This window comes from Hypanus sabinus, chromosome 7, assembly GCF_030144855.1.
Source record: "Hypanus sabinus isolate sHypSab1 chromosome 7, sHypSab1.hap1, whole genome shotgun sequence".
NCBI classification, from domain to species: domain Eukaryota; kingdom Metazoa; phylum Chordata; class Chondrichthyes; order Myliobatiformes; family Dasyatidae; genus Hypanus; species Hypanus sabinus.
In genome coordinates, this window is record NC_082712.1 from 125161555 (window position 1) to 125183266 (window position 21712).

At 40.9% G+C, this 21712-nt stretch overlaps 1 protein-coding gene across 3 annotated transcripts in view; it reads right to left on the bottom strand.

Annotated features, from left to right (window-relative positions):
• Window positions 1–4173: 4173 nt before the first annotated feature.
• Window positions 4174–21712, bottom strand: part of LOC132397158 (uncharacterized) — an 84575-nt gene continuing 67036 nt past the window's right edge. Inside the window, exons 6-9 of one of the 3 annotated variants that reach the window (XR_009513283.1) lie at window positions 17905–20400; window positions 14292–14391; window positions 7973–8194; window positions 4174–6647 (exon numbers count right to left, since the gene is read on the bottom strand). Coding sequence is in view for 1 of the 3 variants with exons in the window: in XM_059975536.1 (XP_059831519.1) it covers window positions 18541–19707 (1167 nt within the window). In the remaining 2 variants the exon portion in view is untranslated. The other 2 variants (XR_009513284.1, XM_059975536.1) reach the window with 2 other exon arrangements.

Genomic DNA, 21712 nt, shown 5'->3' on the forward strand with positions numbered 1-21712 from the left:
CAGCCTAGTGCCTGGTATCACTGGCTGTTCAGAAGAATGAGAGGAGATCTTACAGAATCATATACAATTATGAAATGGATAGATAATAGAGGCAGGAAAGTTGTTTCCACTGGTAGGTGAGACTAGAACTCGGGGGCATAGCCTCAAGGTTCAGGGAAATAAATTTAGGACAAAGGTGAGGAGGAATTGCTTTTCCCAGAGGGTTGGTGAACCTGTGGAATTCTCTGCTCAATGAAGCACTGGAGGCTACCTCAGTAAATATATTTAAGACAAGATTGGATAGATTTCTGCATAGTAGGGGAATTAAAGGTTATGGGGAAAAGGCAGGTAGGTGGAGATGAGTCCATGGCCAAATCAGACATGATCTTATTGAATGCAGAGCAGGCTCGATGGGCCAGATGGACTACTCCTGCTCCTGTTTCTTAAGTTCTATCAGAATTCTATAGCTCAGTATCTTTTGACTTCAATATGGAAGTAAGGAATACTCAGATGTGCATAGAGGTATTACCCAACACTTCTCCATGGAGTTCAGTCCAATAAGGTACTAGCTGTAGGCACTATTTTTCCATAGATTTACAATCCTAAACAAAACAACATAGCAAAAATGTTTAAACATAGCTTATTCAAGTTGCTGAATCAGCTTGATGAAGCTAGAGGTCAGTGGGAACGGGTGGGAAGGCTACAGAGAGGGTGGGGAATGGATGTCGCATAATGGTTCCAGGGATGAGGAATTTTAGTTCTGGGTTTGATTGGGGAAGCTGGAGCTGTAGCAACGAAGGCTGAAATTTGTTTGGTCTTCAAGATCATGATGGGTTTAGAGAGGGTAAATAGAAATAAATCACCATTAGTGGCTGCTTTAAAGAAAAGGATGTTAAGTTGAAGAATGGAAGAAAATATGACTTTCTTATGCTGGGAATGGTGTCAAGCTGGAATTTATTGCTTGTAAAGACTTTGAAAGGGATTTGGAGAGCCGCCTGAGGGAAATTGAATTGCAGGGCTTTGGCATATAAAGCTGAACAGATTGCGATACAGGGAGCTGACATAGACCTGATAGGACAATCAGTACTCATCTATGTAGCAATAATTCGATTATCTTGATCCTAGAGTAATGGTGGAGGCTTAGTTCTTTGCATTAGAATTTCAATATTGCCAGTACCAGGAATGGAAATCAGCACCTCTGTAACAGCATGAATTCCTCTAGGCCAGGGGCTCCCAATCTTGGAGGGGTGGGGGTGGGAGTGGGAGTCCCTTGCTTAATAGTATTGGTCCACGGCACAGAAAAGGTTGGGAACCCCTTCCCTAGGCTGAAGCTGTCTGAAAAATCACCAGCAGAAATAAAATTCTGCAGATGCTGGAAATCAGAACTAGAAGCTGATGGCCTGTTGAGAGAGAAACAGAATTCCACAGCTCAGGTCAGTGACCTTTCACCAGTTCTGGTCATGCAGGGAGCAGAATGCTGATATCCTATTACAGTATCTCCCGGGACCGCTGGAGATTGGGACCTAAACTTTCCCAACAATGTTTAACTGGGTAAGTACAGCAATGACCATGCAGACAAATCTATTGCTGTATATATACACAATTGGGTAAACAGTTAAAGCTCGTGCTGAGGAAGGTCTCAAAGTTCAAAGTAAGTTTCTTATCAAATCTTGCCCTGTGCTGCATATTTCTCTAAAGCCTATGATTGAATTCAAAGGTGCAATTCACTGTGGAACAAAAAAATGAGAAATCAGTTAGGTATCAATCAACATTAGTGGTATAGTTTACTTTGATTTCAAATATAAATTTCAGGGTCAGGATGTTCTCCTGGATTAATTTACATTCTATAATGACATTTAAGAATTTTGCATTACTTATTTATCAATTGTCATGTGGGTTGCATGAAAAGTATCTGTTCGTTTTCATCTTGTTTCTGCTGAGATTTCACGCTGCTACTCTTCTTTATTTTAGATAATGAAATTGCCACAGGATTTCTTTCCAGACTGTCACAGTTAAACCTGAACTCACACCACCGATGCTGAATCACTTTGCTTCCCTGTTGCACTAGCAAGAATTGCATGCTTCGACAGTGAAACAGACTTTGCAAATTTGCCATTTAGCTGTAATTTCAGGACATGGATAAATAAATATTCATAACTGTTACCACCAATAGCTCATTAGCTCTGAGAAAACTCAGATAGGAGGATTATTACTGGCCCTGACTTTGCTGTCACTTCACACCTGGTTATTCTGACAGCAAAATCTGCTTTACGAGCCAGTCACAATATTCGGTTGCTCATATAGACTCCCTCCCCACAAAACCACACGGTATAAAATTGCACATCGACTATTTTGAATATAGTTCCTTAAGACTATCATGATCAGATGGTTTACAAATGATATCTAAAAATGGTGAAGTACGCTGTTAAATCATCCCACACAACCTCTGCCCCCTCCATTTTAATGTAGGTGTCACCTTTATATTTTGTCAATTGTCAGCTTCCATCTTAACCTGGTCTCTATTAAACATAACCTTCAGAAATCTTTGGTTGAAATAATTTACCTCTTCAAATGAACACCAGTGCTTTTAAGTCAATAAACTGCAAAACCCTGTACCTGCCTGTAATTATGATTGTTGTTAAATGTTTTATTAGAGACAAGAAGGAGCTATTGTACCAGTTTTGGTGTTTACTCCAAAAAAAAATTGGCTGAAGCGGAAATATTATGAAACTCACTAATAAAGAACTTGACTGAAACAGCTTAAAGAATGCCATTGTGAATGGATTCAAAGCTTTGGCCTTCTTATTGTTTTTCTAATTCTCTCCCTCTTCTCATGAAGCTATTAAGTCCTGCTGGGACTCATGTCCAGAGGCACAGTTGAACATCTTGTAGCGCATACAGTTCATTATTCTTTGCATGCAAGCCTGCAATTCAGAGACCCTTGTAACAGTTACCACTGGTGTTGATACCAGACCAATAGCACATATAGGAGCATCTACCTTTACTGTAACCTTATACTTTTTGTCTTAAGCAGACCCTCAAGGTCAAGTGTGATTTACCTCCAACCTTGATGACTGAGGCTGAAGAGATGATGATTCTGCACTGACATAGACATGCTCTGAGTCTTGATGACTGGCTCCTCTCCTGTAGGAGTTTTGTTGGAGGCGATATTCAGCAATACTGCGAGGAAAACCGAGGCAACGTCAGGGTGATGGGATGAGGACACAGTCATGGAGAGGAGCTTTTCTAAGTGCTTATTCCAATGGGTGCAGCTTGCCTCTTTAGCCTTTGACAAACTCTCCTCTGCTCTTAGCTTGGGTATTTGTGTTATGGAGAATCCTTGCATATTAACAAGTAATATTCTGTGTTTGTTTCTTTCACTGCCTGCTTTTTAGGTTAAGGTTGCCTGTAGTGCAGTTTCTTTTCCATGGAGTTGTGCTGGAGCTAAGTAACACAAAATTAATTGAATTTAGGATTCCTGTTCATTTCCATCAAACCAGGTTTTGTGATGGAGATGTGACATGAGGCCTAGGCGAGGATGGTAAGAGCCCGAGTGCTGGAGTATCCGTGACTGGAAATGAGACATGATTTCAAGAGTGAGACAGGAGCAGGGTTCTTGATTAGATCCTAGATGAGAACCTGGCGAGACTAGGCGAGAATCCAAGTGAGACTGAAACCCTAAACACAGCTACAGACTGAAACAAAGTTGAGCTGACGATTGAATCCCAAACCTAAGTGCAGGTGCTCTTTAAATATCCAACTTTTAGCACCGAAACATGACCGCCAATTAGAGGAGCAGGCCAGATTCTGTAAAGGAACTGCACCAGCTATTGATACCCCGGAGAATCGGGGCATCGTACTGTAACAAGAAAAGCAAAGCATCACTTTACAGTTATTGATGCTAGTCCTGATGTGGGTGTTGTGGATGACATAATATAAACGGCGCCAGGGCTTAGACGGGAAGCTGCTGCTGTTAAGTTTTGTGCTTGTCTCTTTGAGAAAACAGGACGTCGTGGTGAAATGTAGAAACATAAAGAATGGATGAAGCAATAGGTCCTTTGGATCCATGTTCTGGGATTCATTATGATTAATGGGTGATTGTTAATGTCAGTACATTCTTTTAGCAAAAGGAATCAGAGTCAGTTTATTATTATTGACATAAAAGTTATATAAGCTACAATAATAAATGAATAAACAAAAAAAATCAAACCTTCCTAAATTCCTAATGAAGTATAGCTGCTGGTGTGTGTGCCATTTTCATGATTGTATCAATGTTTTGGACATTATTTCTACTTCCTTCATGAATATACACTCGGTGGCCACTTTATTAGGTACACCTGTAGACCTGATCATTAATACAAATATCTAATCAGCCAATCATGCTTCAGCAACTTGTTACAGAACAACATTCAATCTTAGTTAAGAGCTTCAGTTGTTGATCAGACCAAACATCAGGATGGGGAAGAAATGTGATCTAAGTGACTTCAAAGCACGTTTATTATCCAAGTATGTATACCATTTACTGTACAACATTGAGATTCAGCTTCTTGCAGGCAGCCAAAAAAAACAAAGAAACACAATAGAATTCATGAAAACCCCCACACCATAAAGACTGCCAAACATTCAACGTGCAAAAAAAAAGAAAGAACAAATTGTGAAACAATCAGGAAGAAAACAAATGACATGCAGAGCTTGAACGTCAGCATCCACAAAAGTGAGCCCACAGCCACGGAGCCAGGTTCAGCACTGCGAGGAGTGCTGGTGGCTGCAGGATGCATTTGCAGAGACAGTTCAGCACTTCAGTGTGTAACACCTTACTGAGTAGAGAGCTGAGCAATGGATCATCCTTCACCCTTGGCCTTAGTTTTTCAAATCCGGTTCAGTGCTTAAACTGGCTGATCATCAGCTCATTTTCCACTCTTGGGTCTGGGTTCTGCCACTCCAATCTACCTGGAAATTTTGGTGCATTCCGAAGTCTGCTTCAGCAATGGCCACCACAGCTGTACCTGCTTTCTTGCGAGTCTAGCTCACTGAATCAATCAGGATACTGCAAAAAAACACCGGATCATACAGATGGTTCAAAAGCACGCTTTCCAAAGAGAAATTCCAGGCTGCAGACTGAAGTGAATGTAGCACCGATAAAGTATATTTTGTGGAATAGTTAGTAGTTTTGTTAGCTTTCCACAAAATGTCACTGTGTCTCACCAGCACTATCTTGGTCCTTTGACCATTGAATGATTGTTGGTGCCAGGTGGGCTGGGTTGAGTATCTCAAAAACTGCTCATCTCCAGGAAATTTCACACACGGCAGTCTTTAGAAATGACAGAGAATGGTGCAAAAAACTTAAAAGACATCCGGTCAGTGGCAGTTCTCTAGGTGAAGGTGCCTTGTTAATGAGAGATGTCAGAAAAGAATGGCCAGACTGGTTCAAGCTGACAAAAAGGTGACAGTAACTCAAATAGCAACATGTTACAACAGCGGCTGGGAGAAGAGATTCACTGAATGCACAACATGTCAAACCTTTTAGTGGATGGGCTACAGCAGCAGAAGACCATGAACTGCATACTCAGTGGCCATGCTGTTAGGTACAGGAGGTATCTAATAAAGTGGTGACAGAGAGTATTTAATGACTGTGCTTTCATTGACTTCTGTTTTAGAAAACTCTCCAGATCCTCCAATGTCCCTTCCCGGTTCAGTGGTAAAATTTACCGATGATAGGTGTTGCTGAAAAGCCCGAATATACAAATATTAAAAATTTAACCTTCCTCACCATTCTTAGAGTGCAATCATGAGAACTCCTTTAAAACTTATACTGTAGCTTGAAATTTATTTCAGAATTTTAAACCAGTTACCTAGTGATTGCTATTGTACAACTGGGGTCAGACACACACCTCTGTTAACAGTGTAGATATTGGAGATACAGCTTGCAGATTGTTCAAGGTGAAGTACTGTTAATACAGGAACTGGAACATAAAAATCTCTTTCAAGTAAAGTGATTATACTTCACTGCTAACTCACATCACTCCTTTATCTCCAGTGCAATTCGTTTTGTTTTCTCCCTCGTTCCTTTATAAATGTTTACTCTGTTGAATGTTTTGTCTGTATGGATAAGCTACTTGAGTCAGCCTGTGGGTTAGCTGGTCTGGTTATCAGTTCCTATTTTTATAAAAATCATTTTAACCATTTAATCATTATAACAATAAATCAAAATAACTTCATGTCTATCGGTAACGTGACAGACAATGATGAGAGGAGGTGGAAGAGTTTGAGTGCCCGGCCAACAAGCTTTTCCTCAATATCAGCAAGGTGAAGGAGATGGTTATTGACTTCAGGATAACTCACAGTACTCACATCCCTCTTTAAATCAGTGGCATAGCAGTGAAAAACTGCTAGCGTTTTCAATCTCCTGGGAGTGCACATCACACACAACCTCTTTTGGTCCCAGAACATATTCTACACCATCAAGAAAGCTCACCACACCTTTTACTTTCTGAGGAAGGTGTAGAAAGCTGGATTACGTGCATCAATTCTCATGTCCTTCTACAGATGCGGAGAAGAGAGATGCGTTAACAAGCTGGATCACTGCATGGTATGGAGACTGCACTGTGGTTGTCAGGAAGACTCTTCAGTGGTTAGTCAAAATTGCCCAAGGCATCACCCGCACCAGCCTAGGACAAGTATACAGGTGTCAGAAAAAGGCCAGCAATATCATGAATGATCCCAACCACCCTACTCATGTACTGTTTGTCTCACTTTCATCAGGGAGGAGGCTACATAGCTCCACGCCAGGACTAACAGATTCAAAAACAGTTACTTGCCCCAAGCAGTAAGGCTGATTAACACTTCCACCTACTAACCCACCCCACCGCACCCCCAACCACCATTACCCTGACAGAGTCACTTTATGTACAAATACACGGGTGCCCAGTGTCATTTTATGGACATACAATCTCATTGTTCTTTACCTTGTTGTGTTTTTTGTGCTGCATCGGATCTGGAGTAACAATTATTTTTTTCTCTTTTATACCTGTGTACTGGAAATGACTGAACAATAAAACCATAAGAGCATAAAATACAGGAGCAGAATTAGGCCATTTGGCCCATCGAGACTTCTCCACCATTTCATCATGGCTGATCCAATTTTTCTCTCAGTCCCAATCTCCCACCTTTTCCCCATATCCTTTCATGTCTTGACTAATCAAGAATCTATCAAACTCTGCCTTAAATATACATAAAGACTTGGCCTCCACAACTGCCTCTGGCACAGAATTCCACAGATTCACCACTGTCTTGAAACTTGAATGGAATCTAGCTCTGGCAGCACTTTATCACTTATAAATACACTGGGAAACTTATTTTCATCTGCAGGTTTTCTATTCCATTGTAAGGTACCAGTGGATACTAACTTCTGGCTCACAGTTGGCAAGTTGCATTATCTGTAAAGCAATTTTACCATTTTCATAAAGTGCATCAGCCAGGAACAGCCACGTTATGCAATTAAAGCTAATAGGGAACAAGTAGAGTCAGGAATTGTGCAAACACTATGAAGAACTGAAGCGAACATCTTTTCCAAAGTGATCGAACAACTTAATTGGTACTTTATCATAATCCCTGGAAATTGTTAATAGTCCTTAAAAATTGCAGGTGGACTGAATTAAGTTTAAAAAAGTAAGAAGATTATAGAACTCGAATGGTACTGGGAGATCAAAGGTTCTTATTGAATTTTTGGAAACATTGTAAGCTTGTAAATGAAAGCCTTCGGGACACTCCCAATAAAAGAATGAATCTGATTGGCATAACAATGCACTCAACCTTTTTTTTGAAATATTGCTGTGATCCTGTGAAGTAGTTCAGTTATCACAATAAGCATAGACATCCTGCTGATGCTGGAAATCTAGGGTAACACACATCAAAAGCGAGAGGACTATGTCCTGATGAAGGGTCTTTGCTCAAAACATCAACTGTTTATTCATTTCCATAGGTGCTGCCTCACCTGTTGAGTTCTTGCAGCATCTTGTGTGCGCTGCTCACTGTTCAGTGCGGGTGATGTCGTGGTGATTAAACATTTATGTCTTAAAATGAAAGGTTGCAATGGCCAATACACTGTTTCCAAATAATGTCACTTCCTCAAACACAACTCTACATTTCTACACATGAAATGCTTATGGTTATCATGACTGAAAGTTTCTGAGGTGTGTTCCTGTCTGGGTTGCTCCTGAAAGCAAAATACAGAAGATGTCAATCAATGACAAATAAAAGTGAAGTGCCCACAGCTTCTGTCTGCAAACAAGAACAACACATCCAGTATAAGACCATACAATCATAAAACAGAGGAGGAGAATTGGATTTGGCCCATTGAATCTGCTCTGCCATTTGATCATGGCTGATCTATGTTCCCTTTCAACCATATTTTCCAGCTTTCTTCCTGGAGACTTTGACGCCCTTTCTAATCAAGAACCTAGCTGCCTCTACTTTAAAGTTACCCAATGACTTGGCTTCCACATCAGTCTGTGGCAATGAATTCCACAGATTTACCAACCTCAGGCTAAAGAAATTTCTCCTTATTTCTTTTCTAAAGGGGTGTTCTTCTATTCTGAGGCTGTAAACTCTGGACCTAGACTCTCCCCCTATTGGAAACATACTCTGCAAGTCCGCCCTATCTGGGCTTCTCAATATTTGATAAGGTTCAATGAGATCTCTCTTCATTCTTCTGAAGTCCAGTGGGTACAGGCCAAGAGCCATCAAATGTTCCTCATACATTAACCTTTTCATTCTTGGGATCAACCAATGCCAGTACATCACTTCTCAGACATGTGGCACACAACTGCTCACGCTACTAGCATAGTGGTCTGGTTAATACCTTACAAGATGTCAGTATTACATCCTTACTTTTATATTCTAGCACTCTCAAAGTGAAAACTAATATGCATTTACCTTCCTTACCACTGATTCAACCTGCAAGTTAACCTTCAAGAATCCTGCATCAGGACTCCCAAGTCCCTTTGCAACTCTGTTTTCTGAAATTACCTCCCATTTAGAAAATAGAAACACCTTCATTCCTTCTACAAAGTACATGACCATACACTTTCCTACAATGTAGGTCACCGGGCAACCTCTGAGACCTCAGGGCTGATCTCCAGGTGCGATTGATAGGTACCTGCAGACAGAAGTCCCATCCACATGACTAAAGATAAGCTGTCTCATTTTTATTCAGATATATCTCCCCATTATGACAGATGTAACAATGGACTGGCTTCATTATTTCATTTGTTCTGGACATGTCCAAGTCTTGAAAAATACTGGAAGGAAGTATTTCAAACTTTTTCTGTAGTTTTTAAAGTAAATTTTAAACCAAACCCTTTGACTGCTTTATTCGGTATTGTTGGAGAAAAATTTGCACATTTTGGCTTTTATTTCTGTATAGCTAGGACGGCATTGTTGCTTAGGTGGAAGGATTTTGCTCTACCTACTCATGAAGCCTACTCATGACACTTAGCTCAATGGCTAAGTGATGTTATGTCATGCTGAAATTTAGAGAAAATTCCTTGTTCAATTTCTGAATCAAGACAAGACTTTCTAACATCATGGGAATCTTTTTTGAATTATATACTGTAATTTATAGTTTTTTTATTATGTATTGCAATATACTGCTGCTGCAAAACTAATTTTATGACATTATAAATGATATCAAACCAGATTCTGTCTCTGATGTTGCAGTCTGCAGGAATGCTACTCCCCAAGCTTCAGTAACAGGACAATGGGTAATTTTGATAGAAATTAATTTTTGTTGGCTTAGGGGTAAAGGACACAAATAGCAGAAAACTTAGAGGAACAATTAGATATGATGAAAAGGACAGAGAAAGGTTATTGAAATTGGTATGTACATAGTAGGTACAATTCAACAGAGAGAGAGAGAGAGAGAGAGAGAGAGATTATTTCAGTCAGAAGAAAGTGCTGAGAGAATATAATCTCCATTGTACAATGCCAAACAGATGCAAAATTTAAATGTGGCAGACGAAGTTAACCAGCTGGCATATGGGACCCTGGGCTGTCTAAATAAGGCACAGAAAAGGAAGTCATGTTAGAACTATATAAGGGACACTCTGCTCCACTTCAGCTGTACAATTGTTCAATTCAGAGCACTGAGAAGGTTTTAGGGGAAGTTCCAAAGATGTGACTTTATCCTTACAAGGAGAGACTCATAAAGTTGGAAGTTGTTTACTTAGAACCAAGATGAGTAAGGAGGTTTGATTGAAGGGTTGAAAATTATCAACAGTTTAGATACCAAAGTAAAAGGAAACTGGTGCCAATGCCTTCAGGCTCAATAACAAGTGGATACAGACTTCAGATAGTTAGTCAAATAATCACATGAAGAAAAACACACACAAATTGCTGGAGGGAATCAGCAGGTTAGGCAGCATTTATAGAAATGAATAGATGGCTAACGTTCCGGTCAAGACCCTTCATCAAGATGCCAGTAGAAAAAATTGGGAGGGGGGAGAGGGTAGGAGAAGGTGTACAAGCTAGAAGGTGATAGGTGAAATTAGATGAGTGGGGGAGGAGTGGTGAAGTAAGAAGCAGAGAGGTGATAGGCCGCAAAGGTAAAGGGCTGGAGAAGAAGGAATCTGACAGGAGAGGAAAATGTCTCTGCTCAGTGTGGGGGAAGGAGTTGAAGTTAGGGGAAAGACTGAAGAGGGGAGAGTCTTACTTCATCCCCTTTCCCCCACCCAGCTGGCTTCCCCTATCATCTTCAAGATTTTGTTCCTTCCGCTCCCTCACTTTCTTATTCTGGCATCTTTCACCTTCATTGAAGGGTCTTGGTCCAAAACGTTGACTGCTTACTCATTTCCATAGATGCTGCCTGGCCTGCTGAGTTCCTTTAGCATTTCATGTATGTTAATCTGGATTTCCAGTATCCACAGAATCTCTTGCGCTTATGAACATGAAGGAAAGTTTTTTTAACCCAATGAATAGTTAGGGTTGGCATTGCTCATTTAGGGTCGTGAAAAGAGAATTGGTAGATGTGGGGTAAATACTTGGAGAAAAAGGTTGAAGGGATTGAGGGAGGAGAATGATTGAATTGACAGCTATTCAGAAGAGTTTGCATAGACACAATGGGCCAAATGCTGTCTTTCTGCACTGTATTATTCTAGAGACCAATCCGCTTGTACACTTCCTGCAAGACACAGTGACTGAAGCCCCCGGGTAGGTTTGATTGTGCATAAGGTGAAGGTGGCAGCATTTATAAGAAGAAAAGCGGAGCTAATGTTTCAGGTTTGAGACAGAACTGTACTGGTGAATAGTCCTGGACCTGACATAGTTTCTACTTCCACAGATGCTGCCTGACCTACTGAGTGTTTCCAGCATTTTCTACTTCTATTTCAGATTTCCAGCATCTGCAGGATTTCTTTCTGATTTTTGTTTGTGCCTATTCTTTTTCTATGTATGTTCACTTTTCAGCTGCTTTCAGAGAGCTCAACACAGAGGTATGACCAAGTTCTATGAGCTGAAGCAGAGGGATGTCTGGCAAGCCCTAGATATTGTATTCTAACATTCTACCATTCATTCTATTTTAAACTTTTATAGGAGTTGGATTGGTATGGTGCAGCTTGAAAGGAGAGGACATAGATGGTTAAGTGTCATATCATTGAAACTTAGATAGACATTCATACCTAGTTCTGCCTTTCTAACCAACTGATGGCTGCTCTGATTTTGTTCATACATGCCAGTTGTCTGGAATGTGTTGTAAGGATGAAAAATCAAAAAGGATTGAAACCTTACCAAACACTATTTGACTGAATATTGCCTGTTTTATGGTAAGAGTGCTACTGGCGATAAAATGAGCTTCCAGTTGGCTGACGTTCATGGATTTGATGAAAGCCTTGTTTTATTCCCAAGCACCGATGCCCTCGACTTGTACTCAAACTTCAGCAAAATTAATGTGGATACTTGAACGTATAGTATATTTTTTAATATTTTGTGTCCAGTGTGAGCATTAAGCACTTTTAGATCAGATACAGCTTGTGTTAGATTTCCCACATTAGTAATCGATTGATATCTTTGGGGAAAGATAGCTCTGGTTATATTTTTGATAACAGTAGATTACAGTTGTAGAAGTGAATGTAATACTTTATACAATACTCATGGCCCTTAGAGTAGTTTAATAATTCCTATAAGATATTGCTTTGTTCTGGAACATTGAATTTTCTATTCAAACTGCACTAATACAAGGAACTAATTCACTAAGATACATTAGCAAATAAATAGATTTTTCAATTGATTTAAACACATGGTTTGAGTAAAATCACAGCTTCATTTTCCAAATGCCAACGTATGCTAATGGAATATATATGTAATTAGGCATAAATTGGTGTCAGGCAGGATTGGGGTTCAGGGAAATGTCAAAGAGTGGTATGAATGAAGGTGAAATAATCTCAAAGTAAAAAGATTCATCTGCAAATGTTTCTCATTAGTACCATCAGGGAGGATATACAGGAGTCCGAAGACTTATACTCAGTTTTTAGGAACAGCTTCTTTTCCTCTGCCATCAGGTTTCTGAAGTGTTCATGAATCCATGAATACTACCTCCCTATTTCTCTTTTGCACTATCTATCTATCTGCCTATTTATTTATTGCAAGTGATTTTGATGTATTGCACTGTACTGCTGTCATAAAGCAACTAATTTCACAACTTATATCAGTGATAATGTGATTCTGAATCTAATTCTGAAGTAATTCAATCATATCTTGCCATATTTCTCTGTGCTAATCAATTGATTTCAGTATAATATCAACATAAAGTAGGATTAAGGGCCCGTCTTAACTATGAAGCCAACAATATATTCCATTCCTTGAATATTTAGAGATTTTTGTAATATCTAGAGATTTTAATTCTTTGCACTATAATGCCGATACAGGGCAACACATTCCATAAGACCAAAAGACTATAAGATATTGGAGAAGAATTAGATCATTTAGCCCTGCAAGTCTGCTCCATTCCATCATGGCTGATTTATTCTCCCTCTCAACGTCATTCTCCCACCTTCCTCCGTAACCTTTGACACCCTTACTAATCTATCAACCTACTTTAAATCAACCTCTACTTTAAATATACCCAATGACTTGGTCTCCACTGCCATTTTTGGCAATGAATTCCACAGATTCACCACCTCTGGCCAAAGAAATTCCTCCTCATCAGTTAGAGATAAAAAACCTGATTCAGATTCTGTGTCTTCCAAGCATTGCCGGGAAGCCACCTCAACTCGGTCTCCTTGAAGAAATACTTAACCAGATCTTTCATTTACCCCCACCTTCACTATTACATTATTCCCAAATTCACCTCCAACCTCATTACCATCAGTGATTGTGATGACTGCAAACTCAGCAGGTGACCTTTGCAGGACCCCACACTCCCCACACCACTGAATAGCCAACCTGGCATTTCCCATTGTCATTTAATCTGCTGATTTCCTCCCCCCGCCCCCCATTGACTAACGAAGCCTACATCTTCTACCAGTCTCCTGACACTCATCCATCTGGCAACCATCCTTCAAGTCCCTGAGCCCACACTGCCCTTTTTTTGATCTCATGTTCTGCCTAAACCTTGGGTAGTTTCCCCCTACAAACTCCATCCCACCACCACAGCAAATTGACCCAGATTTACCTCAGTGCCTTCCCATGCTCTGCAATAATTTTCCACATATCTCTGCCTTTCCTGGAACAAAGCCAATCCAAAGGTATAAACAATTATAAATTATGAAATGACAGGCCCTGTACATTGTTCATGGCTTGTCTGTCATGGCGAGTTTAACACACCTTACTAGGACCATCTTATGTTTGCTCAAACATGCTCAAAAACATGTACTTGAAGAAGCATTGACATTTTTTTAAGATGAATCATTCTTTGCCTTTAAGTTTGCATTCATAAATATATTTGCTCTGTCAATCTAATTTGTACTTCATATTTTTAGCAATTTTCCCCCATGACCATCTACCTTCAAGGAACTGTAGAAAACATGTTAATTACATTTTCAATGTACTTCATTTCCCTTCATTTATACTACAAAAAAACAACAGTAATAATTAGTGGTTGGTTGCATCTTAACAGTGATTTTTTTTACACATGATGTCTGCAAAGTCACACTGGTTATTTAATTCATGCATATGACTGGATAAAATGGCTTGATATGACTTAGCTGCATACTACAAGTGGAAGAAAAGGAGTAGGGTGTTTCCCTTACAGTACTGGATGTACTGTTGGTTCAGCATATCTGCCTATGGCTTTTTAACAAGGGAACCTTATTGACATTTACCTGCTGGATCTTCCACTCAGTTAACAGCAGCACCTCAAGATGACATGATCTTTGCTTCATTACTTAAAGGGTGAATCCAAAAAATGAGCTTGGAGAAGGTCTGAAATTGAGCATAATAGGTGAAATTGTGATTCAAGGTTCAAGTTTATTTATCACGTGTACATTGAAACATACAGTGAAAAGCATCATAAGCATTAACAACCAATACACACCGAGTGTGCGTTGGGGGCAAATCTGGTGCCAACGTAGCATGCCCACAATACTTGGTAGAACAACACATAACACACCAAGCAACAAAACAACAACAACAACCTCCCTCTTATCCACACACACATCCAAAGTCCTTCAAAACCAAGACAGTTCTCCAGCTGTCAGCAGACCAGATATGCTGCTGACACTCGATGAGTTGCTGTGGCTGTAAAAGACAGATACTATTCCACAAGCATGGGATAGGAGAGCCTTCATCTAAAGCCAGGGCCGAGGCAGCTTACTTTCAATGCCTGCTATTTTGTCATCCCTACACCGAAGAAACCCAATGGAGATTGGGTGACCGTTTTCAAGGGCACCTATATTCAGTCCATGAAAATCACTCCTAACTGCCAATCACCCTGACATCTTTATTCCATTCCTCACTCATACTCTGGCCTTTCTGCTTTCAGCCTCCTTACTGTTCTAATAATGCTTTATATAAACTTGAGGGACAACACCTATCTACCATCTGGGCATTATGCAGTACTCAGTGAATTCGATAATTTCAGCTAACCTCCTTAACTCCAAGTGAGTGTTGCTTTGAAAATATGATCTGTATCTTATACCAGGCATTCTATTTTTCTCTACATCTTCCTTCTCTCTGCAACTTAGCACACTTGTCTTTAGTTCTGACTAAGTGCAATTGACCTGAAACGTTGTCTCTTTTGAACTCCCCCACTGATTCTGCTTGATCTATTGGGTGCTTCCAGCATCTCTACATTTTTGTTTCAGGTGTGTTCGTTCTGATAGCAGATTTGATGATTTAATGAACTAAGCAAGTCAGGAAAGTTGAAGCAGTGGTTCACCTCTAAAAGCAAAAGGATTGCTAGGGACAAAACTGGTCCTCTGGAAGACTGGAATGGTAACCCATGTTTGGAGCTGGAAGAGATGGGGGAAACCCTAAGTGCATTCCTTGCATCCGTATTTGCTCAGGAGATGGATGCAGAGTCAATACAAGTGAGGGGAAGCAGCATCAACCTCATGGAACCTGTACAAATTACAGAAGAGGAGGTGTTTGCTACCCTGAGGCAAATCAGTGTAGATAGATCCCCAGGGCCTGACAAGGTGTTCCCTCAGACACTATGGGAGGCATATGAAGAAATTGCTGGGGCCCTAACAAAGATATTTAAAACATCCTTAGTGACAGGAGGGGTACCAGAGGATTGGAGGATAGCCAATGTTGTTCCGCTGTTTAAAACAGGCTCTAAACAGAAACCAGGAACTCATAGGCCAGTGAGCCAGATATTAGTCATGGGAAAGTTATTGGAAGGTATTCTAAGGGACCGGATATATAAGTATTTGGATAGACAGGGACTGATTAAGTATAGTTAGCATGGCTATGTGTGTGGTAGGTCAGATCTAACCAATCTTATAGAGTTTTTTTTGAGGAAGTTACCAGGAAAGTGAATGAAGGCACAGCAATGGATGTTGTCTACATGGAATTTAGTAAAGCATTTGACAAGGTTCTATATGGGAGGCTGGTCAAGAAGATTCAGTCACTCAGCATTCATGGTGAGGTAGTAAATTGAATTAGACATTGGCTTTGTGGGAGAAGCCAGAGTGTGGTCGTAGAGATTTGTCTCTCTGACTGGAGGCCTGTGACTGGTGGTGTGCTGCAGGGATCGGTGCTGGGTCCTTTGTTGTTTGTCATCTATATCAACGATCTGGATGGTAATGTGGTTAACTAGATCAGCAAATTTGCGGATGACACCAAAATTGGGGATGTAGTGGAGAGTGAGGAAAGCTACCATGTCTTGTAGAGGGATCAGTATCGGCAGGACAAAATAGGCAGAAAAATAGCAGGTGGAATTTCGTGCAGACAAGTGTGAGGTCTTGTACTTCAGTAGGACCAATCAGGGTAGGTCTTACACAGTGAATGGTAGAGCACTAAGGAGTGCGGTAGAACAAAAGGGTCTGGAAACACGGGTCCATAATTCGTTGAAAGTGGTGTCACAGATAGGTTCGGAAAGAAATTTTTGGCAAATTGGCCTTCATAAATCTTTGTATTGAGTATAGAAAATGGGATGTTATGTTGAGGTTTTATAAGTCCATAGTGCGGGTATTCCCTTCTGCCGCCGGCATGGGATGGCGAGTCTGTCGGGACCCTGGGGACTTGTGGAAACTGTGTGGTGAGTTCTTTTGAACTTACAGTCCTTTAACATCTTTGGACTATTTTTACTGTGCTCATGGTTTTTTTTTATCAATTATGCTATTGTTTGCACTGTTGTAACTATATGTTGTAACTATATGGTTTTGTGCAGGTCTTTGTAGCTTTAGTTTTTGGTCTTGTTCTGTCTAGTGGGATTGGAGCTCCTTTCCAGGGCACACGCTAAGACAGTAGCATGATTTTAATACGCAGCAGCCTCTCCGGAATCTGGATTGGGGATTGCCAAACGTTATGTGGATTTTCTGGTGTAGTCTGTTTTGTCATATGCTTTTGTGATATCATTCTGGAGGAACGTTGTCTCATTTTTTAACTGCATTGCATTTGTGGTTTCTAAATGACAATAAACTGAATCTGAATCTGAGATGTTGGTGAGGCCTAATTTGGAGTATTGTGAGCAGTTTTGGTCACCTACCTGCAGGAAAGATGTGAACAAGTTTGAAAGAATGCAGAGAAAATTTACAAGGATGTTGCCAGGTCTGGAAGACCTGAATTAGAAGGAAAAATTGAATAGGTTAACATTGTATTCTTTAGAACACAGAAGACTGAGAGGACATTTGACAGAGATATACAAAATTATGAAGGCTATAGACAGGATAAATATAAGCTGGCCTGTTCCACTGCGGTTGGGTGGAACTACAACCAGAGGTCATAGGTTAAGGGTGAAAGGTGAGAAGTTTAAGGGGAACACGAGGGAAACTTCTTCACTCAGAGGGTTATGAGAGTGTGGAATGAGCTGCAAGTGGTGCAAGCGAGTTTGATTTAAACATTTAAGGAAAGTTTGGATAGGTACATGGATAGTAGGGATACGGAGGGCTATGGTGCTTGTGCATGTCATTGGGAGTAGGCAGTTTAAATGGTATTGGCATGAACTAGATGGGGTGAAGATTCAAGATTCAAGATTCAAAAACCCTATTGTCATTCTAACCGTACATCAGCTCTGCATGGCAGAATGAGACAGCGTTTCCCAGGAGCAGTGCAATCATAACATAACAAATGCAACACTAATAATAAACATAACAATAAAAAGTAAAACACAACAGCTACATATCAGTTAAAACAAGTTATAAGTGTCCAGTGCAAACTAAAAGTGTCCAAAGCAGAGTCAGGTAGAGCAGCTATTTAGCAGTCTGACTGCCTGTGGGAGGAAGCTGTTTATTAGCCTTGTGGTTTTAGTTTTGATGCTCCCGTAACATTTACCTGATGGCAGAAGAACAAACAGTTCATGGAGAGGTTGTGAGGAGTCTTTAATGATGTACCGTGTCTTCTGGAGGCATCAACTCTGAAAGAGGTCTTGGACAGAAGGTAGGGAGACCCCAATAACCTTCTCTGCTCCCCTAACCACCCTCTGCAAGGCTTTTTTGTTGGCAGCACTGCAGCTGGAGTACCAGGTTGTGATGCAAAAGGTCAGCACACTCTCAACCACTCCTCTGTAGAATGTAGTTAGGATGTTAGTGGGGAGTGATGCTTGTTTAAGCTTCCTCAAAAAGTGCAATCTCTGCTGGGCCCGTTTCACAATCCCAGTGGTGTTCCTGGGCCAGGTGAGATTGTCCAAGATCTGCACCCCAAGGAACCTGATGTTTTCCACTCTGACCACTGTGGAGCCACTGATGCTGAGGGGTGTGTGCTCAGGCTGAGACCGTCTGAAGTCAATGATCATCTCCTTGGTTTTGGTGACATTAGGCATCAAGTTGTTGTCACTGCACCAGCTCTCTAGGTGTTTGACCTCCTCCCTGTACATTGTTTCATCATTTTTGCTATTGAGCCCCACCACTGTGGTATCATCAGCAAATTTAATGATCAGGTTCCCCTTGAATCTGGCTGCACAGTCATGTGTTAGCAGTGTAAACAGCAATGGGCTGAGCACACAGCCTTGTGGGATCCAGTGCTCAGTGTGATGGAGTCAGAGATGTTCCTGCCAACACGGACTGACTGTGATCTCTCTGTCAAGAAATCCAGAATCCAGCGACACATGGCAGTGTTAAGGCCAAGCAGCGACAGTTTCTCCACTAGTCTCTGTGGGATGATGGTATTGAACGCTGAACTGAAATCAATGTACAGGATTCTGGCATAAGTGTCTTTGTTGTCCAAGTGTGAGAGAACTGTGTGCAGTGTGGTGGATATTGCGTCCTCCGTAGAGTGATTTGGACAATAAGCAAACTGTAGAGGATCCAGCAATGAGGGGAGGCTGGCTGTGATATGAGGCTTGACAAGCCATTCAAAACATTTCATTACTATGGGGGTTAGGGTGACGGGATGGTAATCATTCAGACAGGCTACAACTGATTTCTTTGCTACAGGGATGATTGTGGAGGTTTTGAAGCATCTGGGGACAATGGCTTGACTAAGGGAGATGTTGAAAATGTCTGTCAGGACATCTGCTAATACATCAGCATGTTCCTTGAGCACACATCCAGGGATGTTGTCGGGACCTCCCGCTTTTCGTGGGTTAACCCTGGCAAGGGTCCTCCGTGTTTGCTCTAAACCAATGATTGGAGCAGGCTGATCAGATGGTAAGAAGGGACTGGCTCTCCCCCTTGCTGTAGTGTTTGATGCTTCGAAACGTGCAAAGAATTTGTTAAGCCTGTTAGGAAGAGAGGCATTGCTGTCAATAGTTTTTTGCCAGATCTTGTAGTCTGTCAGAGCTTTAATTCCCTGCCACATCCGTCTGGTGCCACCTGTGTCACAGAAGTGTCCATGTATTTTGCCCGCGTAGGCCTTTTTCACTTTTCTGATCCCTAGTGAAAGTGCAGACCTGGCTGAGCGAAGCACATACCTGTCCCCTGATCTGTAGGCTGTGTCACGGGCCTTCAGTAGTGAACGCACCTCTGTTGTCATCCATGGCTTTTTATAATCACGTGCGGTGAAGATTTTCATCACAGTGACATCCTCTGTGCATTTGGCTATGTTCCAATCCAGGAAACATCCTGGTGAAACTCCTCTACACCTTTTCAGCCACTGATGTCCTCTTCCACGACTAGAATACCTTGCACCAATAAGCATCCTTTAAGTGAGATCTTGAATGCTTTGCACATTGCTTGCAGATAACAATGCCACTATGTTTGTCATCTCAGTTAGAATTAAAGATCTTTTATCCACAAGCCTCAGGCACCAAGGACCATAGGATTTTAGCCAACAGCAGCTTAGATTTTGGGACAGGATATGCCACTCTGGAAACCCAGGAAGAGGATGGTTTTGAAGATATCACAATCTCTCTCTTCTCCCTCTTTGGTTGTCCATCGAAATCAGATGACGGCATCCATTCCTTTAACAGTGAGATCTTTGATGACTATACAGTCCTATCCTGGACCCACAAGCTCTATTGCAGGTGGGACATGTATATGTGGTAGTGGTGGTAGTGACACACACAATAGTTGTATCAGAAAATGTTTTGTTTAGTTAGGTCATGCAATATTCTGTGTCTTTTTCTTACATTCTAATGTGCTGGATGGCAGGTTTTCCTGTTAAAATGTTGGAGATAAATGGGAAGAATAGAACTGATGAGAAGATATTTGCAAGAGCATTGGAGAAGATGGAAGGGTACTCAACACCTGTGTTTGCGACCTGGTTTTTACCATTGCCTGATGCAGTTGGCAGATTCGTGACCTTACAGCAATAGCGACTTCATCATGTCTGCATGAAATCTGTGCATTTTCCTCTGTGACCATGTATGCTTCCTCAAGGTGCTGCAGTTCCCTGCCAAAGATAAGTGTAAGGTAGGTTGGTTAGTCTTAGTAAGTTGCCCCGAACATCCACACAATAGAATTAACGGTAAAAGGGGGAGGATGCGTTACATGGCAAACTAGTGGGGGAATGTGTTTGCTCTGCAAGCAGGCATAGGCTGAATGTCCTCCTTCTGTGTCCAACAGAAAGTAAGGACAAGCTTGCATTATTAAAAGACATCCCTGACATCCTGAGCAACAATGTGACAACCTGGAAGAGCTGAATATTTGCCTTTAAACTGGAAGGCCAGGGTACAAGATGTTAAAAGTGTTGTGTATATATTATTTCAGTATTATTTCTGTAATCTTGTAAATATATTGCCTGATTAAGCATTTTTTTTGCTTCAATATGTATAAATACATGAATTACATACTTCATCACATTGCCATTGACACGTGTGCTCCTTGCTTAAAGTAAACACGAAGATAGACTCACATTTCAGACTCCCGTGTCTTCCTTTGAATTAGTTTAAAGTTACAAAACATAACAGAAAATTACCTATGAAAATCCCTGTTTGGACCGCGGCTGGAATGCAGTGCTACCACACCTTAGGAAAGATGTGTTTCATCCCGGAGAGAATGTTTTGTGGAGGAGGTGACAGTGCTGACAGAAAGGAACTATCCCAGATGATTGGGATATCTAAGATTAAAAGTTTGTATAATCCTTCTCAGGAATAAAAATATTAACAATGTTGCATACAAAAAGTGGTTGGAAGTTGAAATTCTTCTGCAAGTACTGTCATGATGTATCAATTGTGAATTCTGAAACAGATTACTAGATTTATTAACATAAACTTTTATGAGGGATGGAATAAATAGAGTTGGAACAAGGTTGCTGCATGATATTATCAAACTGTGTATGCTTAGTGTGGTAAATGATCTAATTGGGATATAATGATTTCTAACCCTTCCTCATCGTCCTACTCTGAGTACAACGGTAAAGACATGTTACTAACATTATGTGAAACTCTGGTGATGGCACATCTGGAATATTACCTAAGGAAGGACTTACTTGTGATAGAAGGAGTGTAGAGAAGATCCATAAATGTTTTATAAGATATTAGAGCAGAATTAGGTCATTTGGTCCATTGAGTTTTCTCCACCATTTCATCTTGGCTGATCTATTTTCCCTCACAGCCCCAATCTCCTGCCTTCTCCCTGTATCCCTTCATACCCTGACTAACCAAGAATCTATCAACCTCTGCCTTAAATATACCCAATGTCATGGCCTCCACAGCTGCCTGTGGCAATGAATTCCATAGATTCACCACTCTCTGGCTGAAGAA